Source organism: Prosopis cineraria, unplaced genomic scaffold (assembly GCF_029017545.1).
Source record: "Prosopis cineraria cultivar Desert tree isolate PC_DT_omini unplaced genomic scaffold, ASM2901754v1 PC2030, whole genome shotgun sequence".
Classification (NCBI taxonomy): domain Eukaryota; kingdom Viridiplantae; phylum Streptophyta; class Magnoliopsida; order Fabales; family Fabaceae; genus Prosopis; species Prosopis cineraria.
Genome location: NW_026557355.1, coordinates 1 through 24,038, shown reverse-complemented (window position 1 = coordinate 24,038; position 24,038 = coordinate 1). Strand labels below are relative to the sequence as shown.

General features: G+C 30.1%; 1 protein-coding gene and 1 pseudogene across 3 annotated transcripts; both read right to left on the bottom strand.

Moving 5' to 3' along the window:
- Positions 1 to 492: 492 nt before the first annotated feature.
- On the bottom strand, positions 493 to 3,437 carry LOC129301301 (probable inactive receptor kinase RLK902; annotated as a pseudogene).
- Positions 3,438 to 14,141: 10,704 nt separating this feature from the next.
- On the bottom strand, positions 14,142 to 17,884 carry LOC129301302 (pentatricopeptide repeat-containing protein At1g62670, mitochondrial-like). 3 transcript variants are annotated; one of them, XR_008590948.1, is made up of 3 exons: positions 16,911 to 17,884; positions 15,477 to 16,543; positions 14,142 to 14,455 (listed from the first exon to the last, which is right to left on the bottom strand). XR_008590948.1 is itself a non-coding variant. In XM_054939873.1 (2 exons), the coding sequence occupies exon 1, from the start codon at positions 17,182 to 17,184 to the stop codon at positions 16,264 to 16,266; it is 921 nt and encodes a 306-aa protein (XP_054795848.1). In that variant the 5' UTR covers positions 17,185 to 17,884; the 3' UTR covers positions 14,142 to 14,455; positions 15,401 to 16,263. The 3 variants fall into 3 exon arrangements, 2 of the variants coding, with proteins under 2 accessions (XP_054795848.1, XP_054795847.1); XM_054939873.1 differs by having other exon boundaries at positions 15,401 to 17,884; XM_054939872.1 differs by having other exon boundaries at positions 15,477 to 17,884.
- Between the last annotated feature and the right edge of the window lie 6,154 nt (positions 17,885 to 24,038).

Sequence of the window (24,038 nt, the reverse complement as noted above, 5' to 3'; positions counted from 1 at the left end):
TTTCACATCCCCACCAAACCTTTTCGGCAAAACATAAGGGTCTGTGTGTTGAGATAAATGCCACCGACAGGGACATCACAACCAACAAAGACAGCAAACTATAACATCTTTCTGTTTCTTTTAAAAAAAAAAAAAAAACAAAGAAGTGTTCTAAGCAAAAAGTAATAAATCACTATGGACAACTTTGTCCAGAAAAATAATTATGGACCACAAATGCAACTTCTGCAAGGTATCAAATGAGAAGAAAAACAAGTGGAAGAAAAAGAGTAACACAATGGGGACTATAGCAGACAAAAAGAGGCTATAAATTTGATGTTAGATGCTAAGAAGAAACTTGAGGCCCAAGTAAAAGCATGATCGGTGCAATCATATAACACTAATGCACACTAACAAACTACGAGCTTCGCCTGATGATTTGACAACAATTCTCGAGACGAAGTTGCGGGATCATCTAAAAACAAACTACAATCAGAGAAACGAACAAAAATGATCTTGATGACCAAAATTGGTCCAGAATAATTCAGTTTTACTCCATAAATTAAGACAATCTATACATGAGATGATTATCCTCCATAAAGTAGGATAGTGATAAGCACAAAAGCTGGATGCTTGCACGGTTCTGTCAAGTTACTCTGATAAAAACATGGACATGTCAAAAAAGATTTCTCCAGAAAATCAATAATGTGATGTCCTGCTAAAAGATATTCAAGTGCCATGTTCACCAGAGAACTTGACTGATGCCTAAGTTTCGCTCTCACGACAAGCTCAGACCGAAATCAGTAAGAAGATATATCATCTACATCGTTGATCAGATCAGGATGTTGGATTTGGTCTTGATCATGTTTCAAGCTAGCCTCTCGCAACTCTTCAATGTGCTTCGTCACTTCTGACATTGATGGGCGACTGTCAGGGTATGGAGCAAACCAATCTATTGCAAGTTGCAACAACTGGACCATCTCCTCCTCAACATTCTGATACCTGAGAAGCTCAATATAATCACACCTCAGATGTCCCACTCTTCTCTAACAACAGATTGAACCCATCTAGGAAGGTCTACACCATCATCATTCAGAGCGCATGAGCCGGAGCCTTTCCGGTAAGCAGTTCCAACACAAAACTCCAAACCCTAAAGGCAATACTCCAAAGCTATAGACATCTGCTTTCTGAGATACCTTGCGAGGATCGTGTCACCTCAGGTGCACGATACCCAGCAACTCGTTCAGAGTGGAGGCAGGACCGGCAAGGTGAGAGAGGCCAAAGTCGGATACTTTAGCATCCAAGGATCTGGTGAGAAGGATGTTGGATGACTTTATGTTCCCATGAGAAACATTAGTCCCTTGTGAGTGTAGGTACTCAATGCCCCTAGCAGCTCCAAGGGCAATGCCTGATCTCACTTCCCAATTCAATGGGGTCCCGCCAGCCCCTTTATTTCCTGCAATAAGAAATTATGAACAAACTTGTCATGAGGTTTTGTTGGTCAGATTTATGTTCAACATTGTTCAAGGAGGTCATTGGATTCGAAGTCAGAGAAACAGAAAGTACAATACCAAGGAAAACAATATAAGAACTGAACCTCTGAACTATTATTAAAAAAAAATTAAAAACCAGCCAATTCTATCATTTGTTACTTCCATATTACCATATCAGAAGAACAAAAAGCAGGAAAATGAATGCATTTGAGATTCTATGGAAACTGGAGGAGATGATGCTCAATCAGATCCAGTTTCTGATAATGGGATGATAAGAAGCAAGGTTTTGAACAATCAGGTGACTGATAACAATAAAGCAATCCCAAGAATTCACTGTCAGGAGATCAAGAGAACAGAAGCAATCATAACCTCAAACCTTGAGAAGAATAAAACAGACCATAACAAAGAAGTAATGAAAGAAACAGAAGGTATCCAAGTGAACTCACCATGTAAAAGTGCAGATAAGCTTCCCGCTGGCATATAGTCATGAACAATAAGCTTTTCCTCTCTGCTATAGTAATAAGCCATTAGAGGGACCAAATTCTCATGATCCATAGCTCCTACTGCTTCAATCTTCTCCTTGAACTCTGTATCAGAAATTGTCACATCCCTCAATCGCTTCACAGCCACCACAGGCCCATCCTCAAGAGTCGCCTTATAGGCTGTTCCAAATGTTCCTTTGCCCAAAACTTCTGCAGAAGCCCTAAGCAAATCCTCAAGATCGAATACATTCGGTGAATGACTGAAAAATACCAGCTTTTTTGCTCCGGCGTTGATCTCCGTCGCTGCCGTCGCCCCTGCAGCAGAGTATCCGTTACTGGGTTCCAGTTCTGAAACCGGTTTGTTGCCCCGAATTTCCACTTCAGGATGTTTATCAGTTAAAATGTCCAGCGACCTTGTCTTCTGATTACTGCTCTTTCGGCATAATATGATCAGAGCGAAAAGAATCAACAGAAGACACACGGCTGATCCTACAACGATTCCAGCTATGGCACCACCTGACAGTTTCTTCTTCTTCATGTTTCCCTCATTGTTTTCAATCTTAGGCGTCGGAGATTTCCAGGTTCCGGTTCCGGTTCCGGTTCCAGTTCCATTTACATCTCCTGAACAGAGGCTGAGGGGTTTCCCGCATAGAGAGTTCCCTAGAAATGAATCTTTTGCGAAAGTTTGTAACTTTTCTGGCACTGAACCATTCAGCATGTTGTTTGAAACATTGAACTGCTCAAGGTTTACAAGGTTTAACTCGGGGATGACACCTGAGAGACCGTTGTTTTCGAGGAACAAGGTTCTGAGCCTCGTCAAATTGTTGAAACCCAGCGGAATGGGACCGGAAAAATGGTTGGACGCCAAATTAAGCCGAATCAAGTCCGGTAAAGCAAAAAGAAATTCTGGAATTTCCCCAGAAAGCAGATTCTGCTGCAAGTAAAGGTTACGAAGATTAATACAGGAAGCAAGATCTTCGGGAAGCCCACCCTTCAACGCATTGAAACGCAAGCTGAGAGTTCGAAGGCGAGTCAAGTTGCCGAAAATGCCAGTGGGTATTGAGCCAGAAAGCGCGACACCAGGAAGACGAAGCTGAACGACACGGTCGTTTTTGCAATGGACTCCGAACCACTTGCATGGACTCTGCTCAGAAACGTTCCAGAAAAGGGTTCGGCCTCCAACAGCCGAACGGAGAGACACGAGAGCGAGTCTCTCAGAAGCCAGATCTGGTCTGACTAGAGGAAGCAAAACTAGGAAGAAACTGAGCGAAACGGAGAGTCTATGAAGCAGCATTACCATGCTGGTTTTTTTGCTATCAGTATTGTAAACTCTTTCCGAGAAGGACGAGGAGGAGAAGGAGGATGGGTTTGAGGCGGTGGTTTTAATGTTCACAGAAGCAGGAAGGAACTGAAGCAGCTACTACGGATATGGGGAAAACTTCATTAACAGAGAGAGAGAGAGAGAGAGGAAGATGAAGATGTTGATTTTGTTTTTATTTATTTATTTATGTATCTCTTTCTTTCTTTTCCAATGGTTTTGAATTTTAAGAGAGTACTGTATAATTTTCTTTTTGGATTCTCTCCACGGAACACGGGGGGAAGAAAATCCACATCATTGATTAAATATTGGGAGAATGGCACGGAACGCCCTGAAACATACATGATTATACTTTGAGTTTAAAAAAATTTGATATTACACTGTAAGCCTTGGAACTCTTATTGTAATTTTTCTTGAAATTAAAAGTATATTTTATCCTTTGTTTGATTTGAATTCAAAAAAAGTGAAACTATGCACAACACGATATTCATCACACATAAGACAATGTTCATGTATGCTCAACTGAAAGTTCATACCTTTTCAGTATTTCAATAACATAGGCTTAATAAAATAGATAACTTAGGCAAATCATATACAATACAATATTCATAATGTATAAAATAATGTTCATGTATACTCAACTCGAAATCTATTCCTTTTCAATATTTAATATGCTAGGCTCAATAAAATGGACAACTTAGGCATGCCATGCGCAATACAACATTCACTATACACAAAACAATGCTCACGCCTGCTTAATTCAAAGTCCATACATTTTTAGTATTTCAATAGCCTTGGCCCAACAAAATGAACAATTTAAGCAAACCATGCACAACACAACATTACTATGCATAAAATAATGCTTACTTATGTTGAACATAAAATCCATACCTTTACATTATTAAGAAAGATAATTACATCATATATGAATAATTTCATATTGGTACTGGCCTAGCTATTAAAATAAGTATCCACATAAAATTTAACATGATATTTCAAGTCCAATATATATAAAAAGTTAGCAATTATATCCAAAATATCTAACAGTTACTTCTCTGTATACAAACAAAAAATATCTATGATTCTCAATGATCCAAAAAAAAATATTACTTGAAAATGCTTTTATATACATAATTATAGTTTTCTATCTACACCATAAAAGTATAATGTAACTATTTCTCATACTAGATTAGGATTTTTACATGTCTTACAACAGTGTCCGACTTCCCCACATCTTGAACAATGATAAATCTTCTTATCTTGAAATTGAGGCTCTATTCTCTTTATTCTTGACTCCCTACAGTTGGTTAAAGGCAAGTGCAATAAAGTTTAAGATAAGTTATTTGTTAATGTTGCTTATTAGTAAGCTAGACCTAATAAAATGTATAAGTAGGCAAACAATGTACAACACAATATTCATTATACATAATATAAGATTCATATATTCTCAATTAAAAGTCTATACAATTATAGTTTATCAGTAGGTTAGCATTAACAAAATATTCAAGTTCAGCAAACAATGTGTAATACAAAATTCACTATGTATAACACAAGGTTCATATATTCTCAACTAAAAGTCCATACGATTTCAGTTTATTAGTAAGTTAGGCTTAACAAAATATTCAATTTAGGCAGATAATGTACAACACAATATCTACTATATACAACACAAGGTTCATATATTCTCAATTAAAAATCCATACGATTTTAATTTATCAGTAAGTTAGGCTTAACAAAATGTTCATGTCATGTAAATAATGTACAACATAATATTTACTATGCACAACACAAAGTTTATGTATTCTCAATTGAAAGTTCATGCAATTTCAATTTACCATTAGGTTAGGTTTAACAAAATGTGCACCTTAGCATTCAACAACAACAACTCAAAGATAGTTTTTGCACAACAAATATTTCAACATTTTTGATATCATATTTTCTTCATATTAAGTCAATTTTATTCAATTCATATGTTAAAGTCCAATATGAACAAGTCAACCATCATTATTGTATAATAATTAATCCATTTTAAAATTTTCACAGTCAACTTAATAGTTCAACAACCTTTAGTTTAAATTAATAGTAAAATCACAAATGAAATTCCAATTGAAGGTTTTCCCATCCAACTGAATATTTGGTTAAAATCCAACTATTTTAAATCATCTTCTCATCAATTTATGCAAGGCTAAAAAACCAAAAAGCTTGTTCCATCATTCTTTGCTTATGGTTCAATGAAGAAAACATGACCAAGCAAAAAGCAATCAACAATAACAAAAATGAAAGCCAACAAAACATTACATTACTCTTTGCTTGTGATTCAACTATTAGCCCTTTCTTGTTTCAACATAAAAATGGTAAATAATATCCTTAATCAAAGCTTAATAGATAAATTTTCAACTAAATCATTGCTTAAGAGAAAGGGATTTTGGAATCTACATATCTCAGAAGTTATTTCTCGCCATTAGAATTGAGAAACTTTCACATTTTCCAGCTAGATAGCCTTCTAACATTTGTCATCAATCTCACCACTCTCCATTTGTCCATTTTCATTTCTCTTTATAAAGGGTAAAATTGTATTTGTGGGTGAAGAAAAATTATAATAAAGGTCCAAAGGCTTGCAAAGTAATATCAAATTTTTTGAGACCCAAAATGCAGTAATGTGTTTTTTAGGGCCTACAATGCCATTCTCCCTTAAATATTTATTAATGAAAAATTGATGATAGCTTTAATTTTAATTTTTGATCCATAAATAAAATTGAAGCATCCTATGCGCAATTCCTATGATTTTTATTCAATGATATAGGTTTCGCATCAAATTATGGAATCCGTAATTAATAATTTTAATATATTTAGATATGAATTTTATATTATTATTTTTTAATTATTATTTTTTGATAATAACATAATAATTTTTGTAATTTAATTATAAAATTTTCCAGGGGTTAAAAATAACACATTTATCATTTTATTATCAGAAATATGTTTATTCATACGGGTTTTGTAATCTTATTATACTGATACTAATGATGATTAAAAATAAGAATTAGGGATTATTTTAGTTTTTCCATTTAATTTGATCCTTTTTTTTTTTTACCAGCCATTTAATTTGATTCTGACATTTAGGACGCCGACCTCTTTTGATTTTATGCAAAGTATTAATTTCAAACCCACAAACAACAACCACATTGCCTTTTTGTTTTTTGTCGAAACCAGGTTGCCGTTTTATTATTACAAACTACTACGAAATTAAGTGATTCGAAAATTAGGTGTCTTTTTTTCCCCCAGCTCAAGAGTTACTTACTACAAGAGAAGTAATTTTCTTGGTCTGTTGTGAGAAATTTTTCTCCTACAACTAAGAGTGAGATTATATGTGAGTGTGTATTTGTGGATAAAAAAAAAAAAATAATAGAAAAATTTATTTAAATTATGTAGATGATAGATTGTTACCACAAAATGGTATAATTCTCTTGAAGTTTCATGAGACTTTTTTGTCATTAGGGAATTAAAAAAATGATCAAATTAGTCTCAAATAAAACAAAAATTTCTGAAGTTGCGAATGACTATTGAATTGTTGTAAATTTAGAAACAAAAATTATAAATGAAAAGTTATGAATTTTTAACACTTGATATAATGAGGACCTGCATATGCAGAGTTGCGAATGACTATTGAATTATTGTGAATTTAAAAATAAAAGTTGTTAATATAGAAACAAAAGTTGTAAATGAAAAGTTATGAATTTTCAACACCTGATGTATATCAAGGCCTGTAAATGTGGAGTTACAAATAACTATTGAATTATTGTGAATTTAAAAATAAAAGTTGTTAATATAAGAATAAAAATTGTGAATGAAAAGTTATAAATTTTCAATACTTGATGCATATCAAGACTTACAGATCAAGACTTGTGAATATCTATTAAATTGCTGTGAATATAAAAATAAAGTTGTTAATATATAAATAAAAATTATGAGTGAAAAGTTACGAATTTTTTTTAATATGAATAAAGGGCAAAAGTATTATTTTCTATAATTTTTTAAAGGCAGAAACATTCTTTGGAACTTCAGAAGAATTATACCATTTTGTAGGACTAATTTATTATTTACATAATTTAAATGGATTTTTCTATCATTTTTTCTAAAAAAAGATAAGACATTTTTAACTATATTACACCCTTAATAAATTAGTAAATCATCTTTAAATTAATAATATTTTTTATATTATTTTTATGTAATACAACATCTCATTTAAAGATAAATGGTTGAGTAATTTATTTTTAAGAGCATCATTGTAAGAGGCGCTATGAATTTTTAAATACATTGAGTGCACCACATCATTTATAATTTATTTAATATGACATTTAAATTATATTAAATATAAATTAATTATGATATTAATGTCACACAATAAATTTTTTTAAAATATTTTAACTAAATAGATCAAAAATAATATAATACATTCAATTTTCAAAGCTGTAACAAAGTTTCAGATCCTTCCATATCCATCGAGTTTACTGTTAATTTATTACAAGGCTGAACATTGTTGTTGTATCGCATAAGTTTTCTAACTTAACCATCAAACAAAGAAGTTTTCTAACTTATGTTAAGTTTTTGATGCATTACACATTCCTAAAAAGTTTACTGTGCATGGCAAATCATGGGGAGTCTTGAAGCTGGAGGATTTTCCTGTTATGGATGTTGGAGTTTCTTCTATAATTCTTTTTTTCCCCTTTTATGTTTAGCAATGCTGCACTCAAATTTTTTTTTTCATTCTTTTGATTTCTTTTAGTAAGCTATTTTATACAAACCTTATTATTTTCTTTTGTAGAGAGGATGAGATTGAAGATATTCCAAAGTTATAGTATGAAATTTTCCTTGTACGTGACATACACAATGCCTAAATGATTAATTTTTTCATCAATTTAATCTTTAGCAGGAAATTTCTGTTCTGCAACAACGTCGATCTCCCGTATATTATTGAATATTATGGTTCCTATGTCAATCAAACTAAGCTTTGGATAATAATAATAATGGAGTACATTTCTGGTGGCTCTGCTGCTGACCTAGTAGGTCGCTTCTGTTGACTTGACTCTCTATGTTTGATGCCAGTTAGTTCTATAGAGACTTCAAATCAACCCACTACCTCTATTTCTCTCCACAGAATCCATTTTGGTTGGATTGATGTAAACAGAATTTATAGAAAATACCTTCAAATATTATTTTTCAATTTATAGAGTATAATGATGATTTAGTCATTCAAATATTCATAACTATATTGATGATTTAAGAATGATGGTGTTGAGATTATAAAAGGCTCATCTGAACATTGTTGTTGTATCTTATTGTTTTTTTATACTTGGATAATATAAGTCAAGAGAACAAAAAAGAAATAAATATATTGCTAGAATTTTCTTCAATTTAATGTTGTCATTTTTTTTTTGGTTTATTATTGTTGTTGTTGTTATTATTCATTCTATTGACTCTTGTGGTGTGACCTACAAGCTATTCTTTCCTAAAGAAGTGATGCCGAGGAATAGAGAATTACTTGGTGATAAAAGAAAATTCTTACCATTTTTGTCAGTATTTTTCTACAGTATTGCATGAAATATTTCTTTTACATTATAACGTAAGAGGTAATCAGAAAAAAAAAACATGAGCCAAAATTAGAAATCTATTATTCACTAACTGAATGTGTTCAGTTGTTAAAAAAAAATTCATTCATTTTTTCAACTTTAAAATTGGAATTTTGTAAATTTGTTATTTATGTTATTTTTAAAATTTTTTTAAATCAAATCCGTGGAAGGCACATGATTCAAGCTAGTTTTCTTGGTTTGAAGTGATAAATTTTTCCCCTACAACTAAGGGTGAGATTATATGTGTGTGTTTTTGTAGATAAAAAAATATAGAGCATTTTTAACTATATTACACCCTTCAATAAATTAATTAATTTTTTTAAATTAATGTTATCTTTTTGTATTTGTTATTATTTAATACAATGTCTCACTTAAAGGTGAATAGTTGAGTAATTTATTTTTAAGGATACTTTTGAAAAAAAAATTCTTTAATCACACATTGAAAAACTAAAAATGAAGTATTTTTTAACATAGCGCATTAAAAAAATATCATATATTTTTAAATGGAGAGAATATATATATATATATATATATATGAACTAGTTTCAATACTCATTTGTATGATGAGCATTGAAAACTCATCATCTTTAGATCATTTAGATATAATCTAGACAGTGTAAATTTATAATTTTTTACTTTTATTTTTTATAATAATTAAATATGTAGATGAGTATTGAAACTGGTTCTTGCACACACATTTACCCTGTATACTTAGCATTATATATTTAAACTACTTATTTCCAACTAAATCTAGACTTGTAGATTTTTTATATATTATTTATTCTATAATAAATTATTATTATTAATAATATTAATGCATTAAAATCTACTTATTTTAATTTGATTGAATAAATATAGAAAAAAAATACTATCATCAGATGTTATAGTTTTATGGAGTTTTACTTTTAGTTCTTATAATTTTTTTAATATTTTTAATTCCTATAATTAAAAAAAAAATTAGGTAATGTTCGTTTTTCAAGCATCTATAGTTTTTGTTTTTTAGTGAAATATTAAAAAAATTATAAGAATTAAAAGCAAAACTAGATGAAATTGTAAAAATTGATTATTTTTTTATAAAAATATGTTAAATATATAAGACTAAGTATGTAAGTGGTGCATGTATAAACTTTAGAAACATATTGAACCACCTTTTACTTCAAGTTATTATTATTTAAAAAAATTACGTATAGGTCTTGTGGGGCAAACTTATTCACAAATAAGTTCAGTGAAATTCAAAAACTACAATCAGATTTTTTGAAACTTGAGTATAATTTAAAATTAAGCTATAAAGATAATAATACTCTTATTAAACATATATTACGTCAGTTAAGTAATTAATTTACAACTAATTTATAAGTAATTTAAAACTATAATTTTAATTTTTTACAACTGTAATTTCACATATGTAATAGTTAAACTAATTAGTTTAATTATTAGATACATAAAGTTATAGTCATAAAAGCCCAAAATTATATTTTTTAACTTATTGATAAAGTAATTGTAAATTTTTTAACTAATGTAATATATATATATTTAATAAATATATTATTATTTTATTTTAATTTTAAATTATCTTCAAGTCTTAAAGAATCTAGTTGTGACTTTTTAATTTTACAGCATTTATTTATAAATAAGTTTGTTCCGCTGTATGTAATTTTCACTTATTATTTTGTAGAAGTTATTGGTGTTGACGCCGGGATTTTGAGAAATTAATTTCGATGATTTTAAAATTGATTTGATTTGTTGTTAATTTTTGAAGTGAACATTTTCAGAATCAATGACAATGATTTTCTTTTAAACGATGCATTTGGTTAATTCAATCAAATGCATGAAAGGGAAGTTTTCCTAATTATATATTACCAACATCAAGTGCTTGAGAAATGCTTCAGGTTACTGATCTTTTTAGCCAAATTCAAATCACACATTTAAGGAGATTTGATTGATATTGCTATGCCTTTATGCAACTTATGGTTTGCATCAAGTTTGTGTCTTTCTTAATCACTATTAAAAATAGACTGAGTGCGTTACGTTATTTATAATTTATCTAATTAGAATATTTTAAGTGATCTAAATAAAATTTATGACATTTTTTAAATTAATTTTATTTTTATAATAGAACACATTTGATTTTTAACATTTTCTCTTTCTACTACCATTTATATCAAAATTAATTTATATTTAATGCTATCTAAATATCATATTTTATTAAACAGATCACAATTGATATAGTACACTTGATATATTTAAGTATTTCTTATTATCATTATTATTATGCATTTTTTACAAAATTTTTGCCATTTGATTTTAAGTTATTACTTATTTCGTGTATTGCACTGAGAAATCTAATTTTTTGTTTTATTTTAAAAAAGGTTAAGTTATACAAAAACTCTCTTAAACTTTGAATCATATACAAATAACTCTCTTAACTTTTAAAAATTTATAATAAATTTTCTTGAACTTTTAGGTTGATGCAAATAACCCCTAGCTATTAATTATATATTTCTTTAAATTTTATTTTGTGTGCATTTAAGTCCTCAAACTTTGATTAATAAATGGATAACCTCCCTAAACTTTAAGTTATGTATACATAATTAATATATAAAATTAATCGTATAGAGTTATTTATATAAATAGAAGAGTTGATGGGGTTTCTTGTAAAGTTTTAAATGTTAAAAAAGTTATATATACATGATTCAAAATTTAGAGAAGTAATGTATAATTTATCCTTTAAAAAATATCATTATCAGAAAATAAGATCTAGTAAAAAAGTCCAACAAAACATTCAGCATATTTCTCTAGTGGTTGGATGGTTGTTAGCCCAACCGAGGTGTGGAATCTTGGCTCTCTGAATTAATTTGAACAAATTAAATTTAATATTTTTATTTTACATTTTTAAAATAAAAATTATATAAATTGTAAAAAAATTTAATAAATCTGTTTACTATTTAGGATAGTCCAAATTTGATTTGACTAGTCCACATTTAATATCAAAGTTTTTATACATTAACTTTCAAATATATTCTAGATAATTTAGGTTTAATATTAAATTTTTTTTACAATTTTTATAAATTAAATGTGGATCATTCATATTAAATCTAGACTGTTCAGACTAGTAAATGATATTTATTAAAATTTTTTATAATTTATATAATTTTTATTTTAAAAATGTAAAATAAAAAACATCAAATTTGAATGGTCCAAATTTCTCATTTAAGACTCTATGCAAAAATCCCAACCCAAATCCACTGTTAATCTCAAAATAAATATATAAATAATTTAAAGGACCCCAATCTATTCATCGGACTCTAATTGAAAAAATAAATAAATAAAATATTAAAATTGATCAAGTAACTCAAGTGAGGGGATCATATTTGAATCTTCACCCTCATTTGGGAAACAAAAAGAGGGATTGCCAACCTCGTTGGCTCATATTAGATCCACAGGGCAGTGAAAATAGAAATGATGTGTTTTTGAGAGCTATTCCTCATTTGAGGCCTGACTCGACTTAAATAAGGATTAGTTAAAACTATCGGTTTCAAATAACGGATCGCTTATTACTAATTTAAAAAAAAAGGAATAATTAGAGCGATTGTCAATAAATGGATGTGGTAAGAAATGAAGCTCACAGTTACTTCCCTTTCATGTGCTCTCACAGTTCAAAGGCTCTGCCCTTTTTTCTGTCGATAAGCTTCCCTCAAGAAAACCCATAATTATTAGCTAACGTAGTTGGGCTTAACTAAGCAAATACTATATGTTCGTCAATTACTTCAAGGATTTGTTGAGTTGAAGACTAAGTCAATGAAAGAGAAATGCATAATAAAATCTGTGTCTCTCAGGCATAAAAATGAATATTCTTCGAAGTTACCTGGAAAGAATATGCTAACACACATGGTGACTGTCTGCGTCTAATGCAAAAACTTCACAAAAAATTCAAGTGCTAAGTCCATAAATAAAAATATTAGTCTATTTGGCATTATAAAATGCTTTCCCTAGTCAGAATCATGCAGCTTTCAAACTAAAGTACTTATTAAATATGTGTATTCCGTATAAATACAAATGAATCTAGAAAAGTTTATGCCCCTATGTTGGTATATACTTGTGTACGTGTCAGTGAAAGTCAAACAAACAAAGACTTTGCAGATGTTAATTTCGACATTACTGGTAATGCCAGATTTCTCTCCAGCAAAGTGGGAGATTCATCTTTTTGCCTGTAAAAAACTTTGCAGGTGATGCGTGGGAAGAAATCATCATAGAAGAAGAATGTTCTTTGGTTTTCATTACTTGTATTTGCTGGTTACTTCTTCATTGATTTTTATGTTTCTTTCTTAGTCTTCGCACACATACCTTCTATGAGTTAATAAATGATGTTAACTTCTTTTATGTCTTTGTTTCTATTCTTTTGTTCACAAGGTGCCGGTAAATATGTTCTTTTTTTTAATTAGTTTTTTTTTTTTAAGTTTTCTTTCAGTTTTGTATGTGCTGTTTTTAGACTTGGCGGGGACTGGAAGAAGCTAGAAGAATGCGATTTTGAATAATTAATATCAAACATACTACCCCAATATGCAATATTTTTGTTTATTATACTATGTAATTCTCAGATTTATTTTAAATGATTGTCCTTGTTGCTTATATTTATGAATTAAAAATTGCTGAAAAAGCCATATTAATAAAAAAAAATCATCATTTAAGCTGACAAGTGCATATGTAGGAGGAAAAATCAATTTGGGATATATGAGAACTCATGTGAAAAATTATCTTTATTCAAGATGACAATGAATTATGTCATATGGTGAAGTTGGATGTATCTTTAATTAATTTGAAGAAAAATTGATGAAAAATTCATCTTTTTTTTCATGCTTATAAAAGGATATGGAGGGGCAAGTGACAAATGTGTTTGGAATGATGCGTGCATATTGATTGACTATGTTTGCTTTGAGAAATCATTTTACTTAATACAACTTACTTTACAAATTGGGATAATGGACATCTTGCCATTTTCTCCGCAACAACCATTACAAAGGAGTAATATTTGAAACCGCATTGTTATATGATGAGATCATTAAGTTTTCAAAAGATTCTTTGAAACTTTTTTTTTTCTTGCACACAAAAACGTGAGGCCACTAACAATTTTTACTAACCAAGAGATTGCAATGGCATGTGCATTATAAAAAGTGATGTTAGAAATAAAGTATGCCTTGTACACATGGAATATTTCAAGGAATGCAATGAAACACTTTAAAAATTCAACAAAAGATGGGTCTCATATCATGACTGATTTCAGGGAAAATTAAGTCACTTTTGTTCAAAATCAATATAGCTTTTATTACACTTTACAGTTTCAAGACAATACGATATTCATTTATATTGTTGAGGTTCAAATATATAGGCTCACATATGAACTTAGGTCCTCCTAAATGAAGTCATCCAATTCAGCTCATCTCTTCGCAGCTATTTCATTTCAGCTCTTTTTGCATCCTTTTGTTTTAATTTTCTTCTTGCATCCTTTTGCTTCGGCTTTTGCTTCCTTTTATTCCAGCTATTGCTTTGCTTCTACACCTGTTCCAATCACAGCTCCTGTTAGATACAATTGGGCTCTCTTTTTTTTGGTCATGATAGCTCTTGAAATGATTGTATAATATTTACTATACTTGAGCTTCTCTCGTTTTGGTCATGTAACTCATTGTGTTCACAACTCATTGGTTGATTTTAGCTATTGCTTTCTTTTGTATTGCAATTATAAAGTTTCACAGTGTAAAGTTATTGTCATTATCTACCACAATATAACAAGGCAAAAGAGCAATATATGAAATTTTGAAAAGTTTCAATTTGTGCATTTTGTCAATCCCAATTCACAAGTCATGCAAAACCAGCGTAGTGATCATCCTATCTCTTCCAGTATCTCCTCCTTTGTACTAATGCTTGTTTGAAACCCATAATAACAGTTTCACACACACACACACACATGGAATAGGACTACTATAGATATGAAATAGTAGTCACTTGTGATACAATGAGGGCTCCAAAACAAAGACAAAAGAGGGGGCGGGGGAAATCGTAAAGTCAGTTCTGATATATAAACAAACATATTAGACACAATTTTAAAGGGGAAAAAATGGTAAAGTCACTTTTGATATTTCCATATGTATGCAAAGCATTTTTCAAAATTACAGTGTTCAGTATTTATCAGCCCATCAACACAATAAGTACAGTGTTCAAACTTTAAAATCAATGCAAGCCTGTCCATCAATGCATAATCAGATTCAATACCAAAGCAATCATGTTCAATACTTATCAAAGCAGAAAATTCATTTAGATCAAACAACACTGAATCAAACTCATTCAATTACTTTCCATAACAACATTGAATTAGATGGAAGCACCTTGCCAAGATTGAGATTCCTCTTTCAGACATGAACAAATCAATTATCCTCACCTTAGTTGAATAGGTGAATAATAAAACACAATTTTAATTTATTTTAAAAAATCACAACCCATCCCTACCATAGAGATTGTAGAAGGATCAAGGATAAAGGATGGGTGAAGGCTTTCGACAAAGCCATCGAACATGAATCCTTACCACGAAGCTCAACTTTCTAAGCTCTGGATGATGAACTAACGATGGGGGCTAAGTCAAAAATGAAGATGCTGACGATGAAGATCTTGGAACATTCACCGATGATGAAGAACTTTTGAGGCTTGATATGGTTCGAGGGAAACGAGAATTCATCATTGCAGAATGAAATGGAAAGAGGCGAATGATGAGGGCTGAACATGATTCGGTCTCTTCTCTCCAGATTCCACAAGCAACAGCTGTATTAGATAATAAAATGAATGGCAGAGATTCTACTAGAATCAGCAAAACAACATCGTTTAGAATTAGTGGACAGGAAGTGGGGAGAGGGGTTAGAGGAGAGAAGCAGGATCCAAAACAGAAACTTCAAAAATTGTAGCTGAAGAACTATGCTAGTACCATAAGATTGTGGCATTAAGACACTTGCTTTATTTCACATCAACGTACAGTATATATACAAGTTCATGTTCTTCAGTGAAGTGAAAAGTATTGTTCCATTGAGTTTGAAATCTTTCAACCAAACTGATGACATGAGAAAAAAAAAACTCTCATAGCAATCTGAGACACTAATGCATTAGCAACACAGAGATGCATATCAAACGGTTGAATGAATTTAGCAATCCTCCATTAAGAAGAAAGAAAAAAGCCATTTTAAGACAAAATTTTGACATTGCTAACGGCACAGAGACAAAAAAAATTTACTAAATGTATGACTTGAACAGAACATCAACAGAAATCAGAATCCAACAACTTTTATGAGAAATAAACAAGCACTAGAGGTCCCCATCTTGTTTCAATTTTCTGGCAAGCCCTTAGAAACCATTATACGAAGAAGCTTCTCAGCCTCATCATTCTCATTTTTATCAAGAAGATGTCCAATAATAGTTATAAAGGTTATTATGTTAGGGATGCAGTCGCTGTCTTCCATTTCATCAAGCAGCGTCTCTGCCTCATCAAACAAACCCTCTTTGCAAAGTCCTTTGATCATAACATTGTAGGAGACAACATTTAGATGTTGACCTTCCATCAAAAGATACTGGAAAATCTCTCTCGCCTCATTTAATCTTCCACCTCTGCACAAACCATCGATAAGAATAGTATAGGTCCAGTCAGTAGGTCGGATTTTTTCTCTAAAACTATGTTCAAATAACGCAATTGCTCGATCAAGATCCCGCCTTTTGCACAATGCATGTAACAATACATTAAAAGTGATTATATCAGGGGGATGACCACTTTGATGCATCTCATCGAGAAGATCAGAAACAAATGAGATTCTTCCTCCTTTGCACAAGCCGTCAATAAGACAAGTATAACTTACGCTGTCGGGAACCAGATTTCTCAAACGCATTTTCTTAAAGAGATTTATGGCCTCATCCAATCTTTTATTCTTACAATATCCATTAATCAAAACATTATAACTAAAAACATCTGGTCTCATACCGCTTTTAATCATCGTATTAAATACTGCCGTTGCTTCCTTTAAATTGTTGACCATACAATATCCATCCATTAATCCGTTATGGGAAACCACAGTGGGCTTTTGATCAAACTTGATGATCATGGCAAACACACCTTGAGCTTCTATAATCCTTCCATCATTACAAAGTGCATCCACCAAAATATAAAGGTGACAACATTCAGGTTGATGTCTCTTCGGAACTATCATTGAGCAACTGAGTAACTTCTTTCCAACGATGGATTTTGCAAAACCCATTAATTAGAATGTTGTATATGACTGTATTGGGAAATATTCCTAGGCCAATCATTTCTGAAAACAAACAAAGTGCTTCACTTGCAAATCCATCCTTACAAAGCCCGTCGATTACTGTGCTGTAGATAACTAATCAGGCTTCACTGCAAGTCTCGGCAGCTTCTGGAGTAATTTAACAGCAGACCTCGTTTTCCCCATTTTACATAATCCATTGATTAATATGCCGTAACTAAGTTCATTCAAAAAAATATCTTTTTGAAAGGAGGTCATCGTGAAAATCCAATGCTTCGCCAACCATGTTATTGACACAGAGTCCCTTCAATGGTGTAGTCAAAGTTGTATTATCCGCTTGAAGACCGATCTTGAAAATCTTGCCCAATACAAAGAAAGCAGAATTCATCTGACCCACATGGCAGTAACAGTTGATTAAAATGCTCAGGGAAACTAGACATGGAGCGAAATCCTTCAACTCCAACTAAGAACAAAGTGAAATAGCAATGCGGTACTTCTTCATCTTGGCAATGGCTCCTAAAGTTTTTTAATTTCGAATATGGAGGGCGGGGGACGCTGACGGAGCAAGCGATTGAATGAATCAACGGCATCGGAGACCTCGTTGGGATTTGGAGAATGGGAATGAAGGAAGAAGTTGAGACGGAGGGTGAGAGGAAAAGAGAGAAGGAAGGGAGAAGAAGATGATGGAGGAAAGGCATACCTGGTAGACGCCGAAAACAACTGCCCTTGGGGGTTGAATTCTGATTTCCGACCTTACTTGTTTTTTGTTTTTTTTTTTAAAATTATATTATAAAAGTAAAACTGCACGAAGCACATCTGCTATAGTTTTTGATTTTTTTTTTTGGATAAAACTCTTCAGAGTTTTAGAATTAGAATTATATTGAACTTTGTTGATTGTTTCATAGATATATAAACCTTTTAAATATCAGATGACAAATTTTTTTATTATATAAATAAAAATATGTATTGTTAAAAAGGTGAAAAGATATACGTGGGAAATGTTTTTTTTCTAATAAAATAGTTTAGTTTTTTTATTATTTTCACATACGGCATAATTTGATGCCCTTAATGTGATACAAGATTTGAATAAAATTTCAATTTCAATCACGTCAATTCTATTACTCTAATTAAAAAATAATTATTTTATTTGAGCTCAATTGTAATTATCCTAAATTATTGGTGGAGGAACGTTAAAAACCATAAACTCATTTTGTACAAAATTATTTTTTAACTTTTAAAAATAATACAATATCATCAAAAGTGGAACTATGTTGATCATGAGGGGCGCCTTGGCCCTCCCCAAGTTCCACCCCCTTTCATAATTATATAAAGTTAAAATATCAACTACAAAGAAAAAAACACCTGCGAATAGTTTTTATTTAATTCATTAGCCATGCTTGCGTATATAAATGTGTGTGTATATATAATATTAATACTCATATAAAATATGCCTATTATATAATTACTTATTATATATGATAGATATTATTATATAAAATATATAATTTATTAATTTATTAAAAAATTTTATTGATTAACATTGATTTTCAATTGATAAAAAAAATGATGCATGATGTTTATTAGTATTACCTTTGTTTAAAAATGTAAGGTATTTTTAACTGAATCCCACCTCTCAATAAAATAGTTACCTACTTTCAAACTAACTCTATATTTTTATATTTACCCTTATTAAACACCCTATAATAAATATAAAGTCATTGTCAATAGAGGCACTTTGAAAAAAAAATAATAATTACACCTCAAAGATTAAAAATACCTTACATTTTTAACATAAAATCCCTCAAAAAATGTCTTACATTTTTAAACGAAGGGAGTATTATTTTTCTTTAACGTGATGAATTAATCATTTGAAATAATACATAGTTTTTAAAATTTTCCTATGTATGGCAAAATTTTGTATATAAGTTTAAATATTTTAAAAAATTATTTTTATTATTTAATAATTAGTTTTAAATTACTTACATTAATAATATTTAGTAAATTAAAAACTTGGCCCCCTCACATTTGAAGTTGGATCCACTCCTGAATATCGCCCTTATTATGACAAAAGTAATATTAACTTTAATTAAAAAAGATAGAAAAATACTTTAAAATTATAGTAAAATTCCTTTCTATAATTTTGAATTTTTTTGTAAATTTGTAATCATTTTCTATAATTTTTAGTTTTTCATTATTTTTTATAATTTTTGATATATTTTTTTATCATTTTTTGATTAATTAACAGTCAAAATTCATTTTTATCAATAGTAGAAGAAAAATTGAATGTTTTTTAAGAGTTAAAGGGATTCATGGCATCGAAAATGAGTTTAGGATATAAAAATTCTTGAACCTATAGTTTAAATGTTAGATTGATCATTAACCTGTTTTATTTTTAAAATTTATATAAACTTTTGCAAAATTACAAGTTCAAAGCTATATAACAATTATTCTAATTTTTTATATTTCATCTCCATCAACCTCACTTAAATCATATATTTTAAAACAAAACATATTTTTAAATAAATATTAATTAAAATTCATTTAGGTTACTAAAAAATAATTTAATGCTTACTATATGTTTTCATTTTATTAAACATATCTTAATTTCTTAATTTTGTAAACTTATTTATAAGAAAATTTTTTAAAGATAAAATATATAAATGGACTAAAATAATATTTCATATATTGATAAAAATTAATATTTCATATACATATGAAAAAACAAATCATAATAAGAGATAAATTAATTAATATAACTTATGTTTATTTTATTAATTTTCATATAATTTTTAAATTTTCTTGAATAGGAAAAGACAAAGATAGTAGAGACAGTAATTTATGTTATCCTAAATAAACCTAAAAATTTAGGATCATTCTTAATAAAAGAATATTTTATTTTTCTAAAATAATTTGGGCCCAACTCATTAAAACTATATAAAATACTTTAAATATTAATTAATTTTTTAAAATTTAAGTTGTTGTCTTTCTTTTTATGAAAAAAAGATAAGATTAACTAATGCTATTTAAACAAGTACAAGCTAACTAAATGATATTGCTGTGGCAATTGGGGTTTGGGATTTTAATTTATGAAAGGTAGTATGTGATTCGTAGTAGGAGAGAAAATTATCTGTGTAATTGAATACGCTGCCATTAGTGTACATTGTTATAAATATTTGAAAAAAAATAAAAATACTTACATTGTCATATTTTTATTATTTTTTAATCTATAAAATATGTCAAAATAATATATAAAATATATTTTAATATTAATTTTTAAATTTTAAGACTCACATATTTTTTTAAAAAAATTTGAGCATTCAAGATCCTTTAAGTATTTCAAAAAATATATTTTATATTTTTATACAATAAAAATAATTAATTTTAAAGTAAAAACTAAATTTAAAATGAAAAATTAATAATTTGGAAATTCATATATTTAGGCGGGCCTAAAGAGGTTTGAGTCAAGCTTGGCAATCAAGTTTTTCTACAAGCTTAGCTAATTCAAGCTGACTTGAATATGCTCAAGATATCCAAATTCAACTCTAATGACAAATAATTAGACTATGGAAATAGATAAAAAAATTTAATTTTTTAACATAGCTTTAATTAAGAAAATTAAGTATTTTATAATTTTAATAAAATAAAATATTTCTTAAAGTTTTAAAATCTAACCAAAGTAGTATAGGTTTTAAAAGCAAAAAAAAAAAAGATCACTATAATTTAAAAAAAAAAACAGAAAATATATCCTTGTATTTTATTCTAACAAAATTGGATAAATTATAAAATGCTTGATTTTGTTTGTATTTCAAATTTATTGTCCTCACAATTTGAAACCAAGCTAAATTAAAATTTGATTTTATAAAGCTTGAGGAAAAAAATAATGTAAATGATATTAAATAATTTGCAAATACAATTACCAACAATGTCTTCATCCACTCCTCTCTATTTTTACTGTTATATTTATATATAAAAAGTGATGGCTTCACATTATTATACAACTCATAAAAAAATCAGAGATGGAGTGATTTTTTTGAGAAGTCCTGATTCAATTATGCACAAGTGACAAAGATTACTTAAGGGTCTTTAGTATATGTCTCTCTTAAGCGCAAGTTAGATAAATTATAATCTTGGGTTGCTTAATAAATGGTCTAATTACCATCCCCTTCCTTCAAAGGTGAATCCAAAACCCAAGCACATATTAGAGTTGGTCATCCAATGGTATGAGAATAAATAAAATCATATTAAGCACTAAAGCATCCATTAAACATAAATTAAAAAAATAAATTTAGCCAGAAAGTATAAATGTCTGTGAACACCATCTCTTGCTCGGGCTTTCAAATATAAATTGAAAATAAATATATAAAAAAGACTAATAAAATTACATAATAAAATAAATAAAAAAGAAATAAAATGGGTTTTGTGATTAAAAAATAATAATCTTTTCTTGTTTTATTGACCCCAAATCCCATCAATCACGTTCCAATCAAATTTGACTTAATTAAAGGAAAATCAAAAATTTTGAGAAGTCAAATTAATCAGATAAGGGAAAATTTGAAAACATGAAATAATTAAGGCAAAGTCAAATGAAATTATTAATGATATGATTATGATTGATTGGATTATTAATGGAGAAAAACTCAAGTTGGGTCTATAAAAATGAGACGAAGAAAGATCGCTCGAGGTTGACCTTGGCTCATGTAGGAAGTGCTTTGCTTATTATTGAGGTTGGCTCTCTAATTTATTGTGAATAGAATGTTTGCTAATATATGCTTACTGCTGTGAGTAATTGTCTAGCATGTGTCCCCAAGGTTATTGATGTTTGATGCACATCACATTGCTTGTTCAAATTCCACAGTTTGTTAGTTGAGGCTCCATGCTTATGGCTCTTGCTAAACTTATAATATGTTGGTTATACTATTATTATATATTCTTTGTTGGGTTGGGATTAATATCCATGGAAGATGACGCCACCTAGACTTGAATCTTGATGTTAGGATAGAAGTTTGAATTGCTTTGTCCAATTGATTATTCTAGTGCGAGCTCATGCGTTTGTGGAGATAAATGGTGGGTTCAAATTTCTCACGATAATGCAAGAAGATTATACTATGTGTTTTGGGGGGGGTTAAGAAGGACATGTTATGCATTTGTACAATTTGGATTTGTTAGAAGTCTTGGACAAAAAATATCAAATTGTTATGAACCTCATTCCATCTCATTTATTTTTTGAAAAAAAAAATGAATTGATTGTTATTTGAGCCTAAAGTTGAAATAACAGTCCAATGAAAAGAATTGAGGTTAAAGACATGACTGGCCCAAGCAGCATAACTTGATCCATTGCTAGAAAAGAAGAGCGGGCCACGCAGAAGCCTAATTTAACCCTTAAGACTCAAGATGACTAGACATACAAGACCATGAGGGAATATCATGCATCGTGCCACAAATCACATAGGCCATGCTAATGAATCCCTGATATTTCATAAACAAGCTTTGAATTTTGTAGGGGTAACAGTCTCAACTGAATAATTTATAAAAGGAATAGAAGGTTGGATAAAACAACATATGGACAATCAATCAACAACACCTATTAATACTTTTAGCATCTAAATTTCCTTTCTACTCTCTGATAGTTTTTTATTTCCATTTTTTGTAATCCTTACAATCCTATACTTTGCATAGTTATTCATTAAATACTCTTGTATTTTAATTTCTTTGCATCTTCACATCCGAGTAAACCAGCAAGGGAGCTTGAGAACTCATTATTATCTTTGAGACTTAATTCTCTGGCATTCCTGGTGCTTTTATTGTTTGTGAAGAACAATTTGCGGCACACCCAGTGGAACTCTGTGTGACAAGATGCCCAAGGACGAGAAAAGATAAAAAGATTGATAAAAATGTGCTGGTTCTAATGAGCCAGAAGGAAACTCTGCACCTGCATTGTTAAGAACTATTGATTCTCGATGCTTAAAACAGGTGTACATTGTGAGCATATAGTGTTGATGACAATATGTAGCAGTAGCACAAGTCTTAGTTCTAAGGTAGGTAGCAAACACATCAATCCATTAATTATATCTAGTGGTCTAGTAATAGAGGTGCTGTGAGGTATTTAGGACCATATGGATAAACAGATAGAAGAAAATCGAAGATTTTTTTACTCCTCTCTTAAAAACATTTGAATGTAGAGAAAGTGATGCCAATAAATGATGATGCAGCCTTTACATAAAGGGATGAAAAATATAGCCGCATTACTAAGGGGAGAACCTCTTGAAGCAGGCTCAATCTTTGGCCGTCGAGGGGCAAACCATCATGAAGAAATCTAAACATAGGCCTTCGTGGCCGAGCACCTATAAGGGACTATTATGTTTCACATGTTTTTGCTAACACTAACCTCATGAATAATCTGTTATATTATTTATAGGAACCAATACAGGTGGCTTGGGTCATAAGAGCAATCCCAAAAAGACTTAACGAGTAGTGAAATTAGCTGGTGATAATAGAAGCTCTAAGGGACATTATTCAAGACACAAATGAGCTTGGGCTAAGACCAATTGGTCGGCCTACATTCAAAAAACCATATCCTGAGCATATAAACCGGGACAATCTTTATCTTAGGGGCTATAGAATCTTGGACTTGACTTTATTCTTTGGAGATGGTACATATTCGCATGTTGGCAAATTCATTATTCAATATGGTAAAGTTGTCATAATTGACAACTTCACCAATCTGAAGCCAAGACTGTTCTCAAACTCTTTCATAGGCCTGACCTTTACTCAGTACACAACTTTGGCACGCAACTTCATTCTTAAATGGCCGAAAATGGAGCAGAAATTCTATATACAGTTTTATA

Excerpts from the sequence above, each read along its gene's own strand:
- LOC129301302 (XM_054939873.1), bottom strand. The coding sequence starts at position 17,184 with ATGGGTTTTGCAAAATCCATCGTTGGAAAGAAGTTACTCAGTTGCTCA.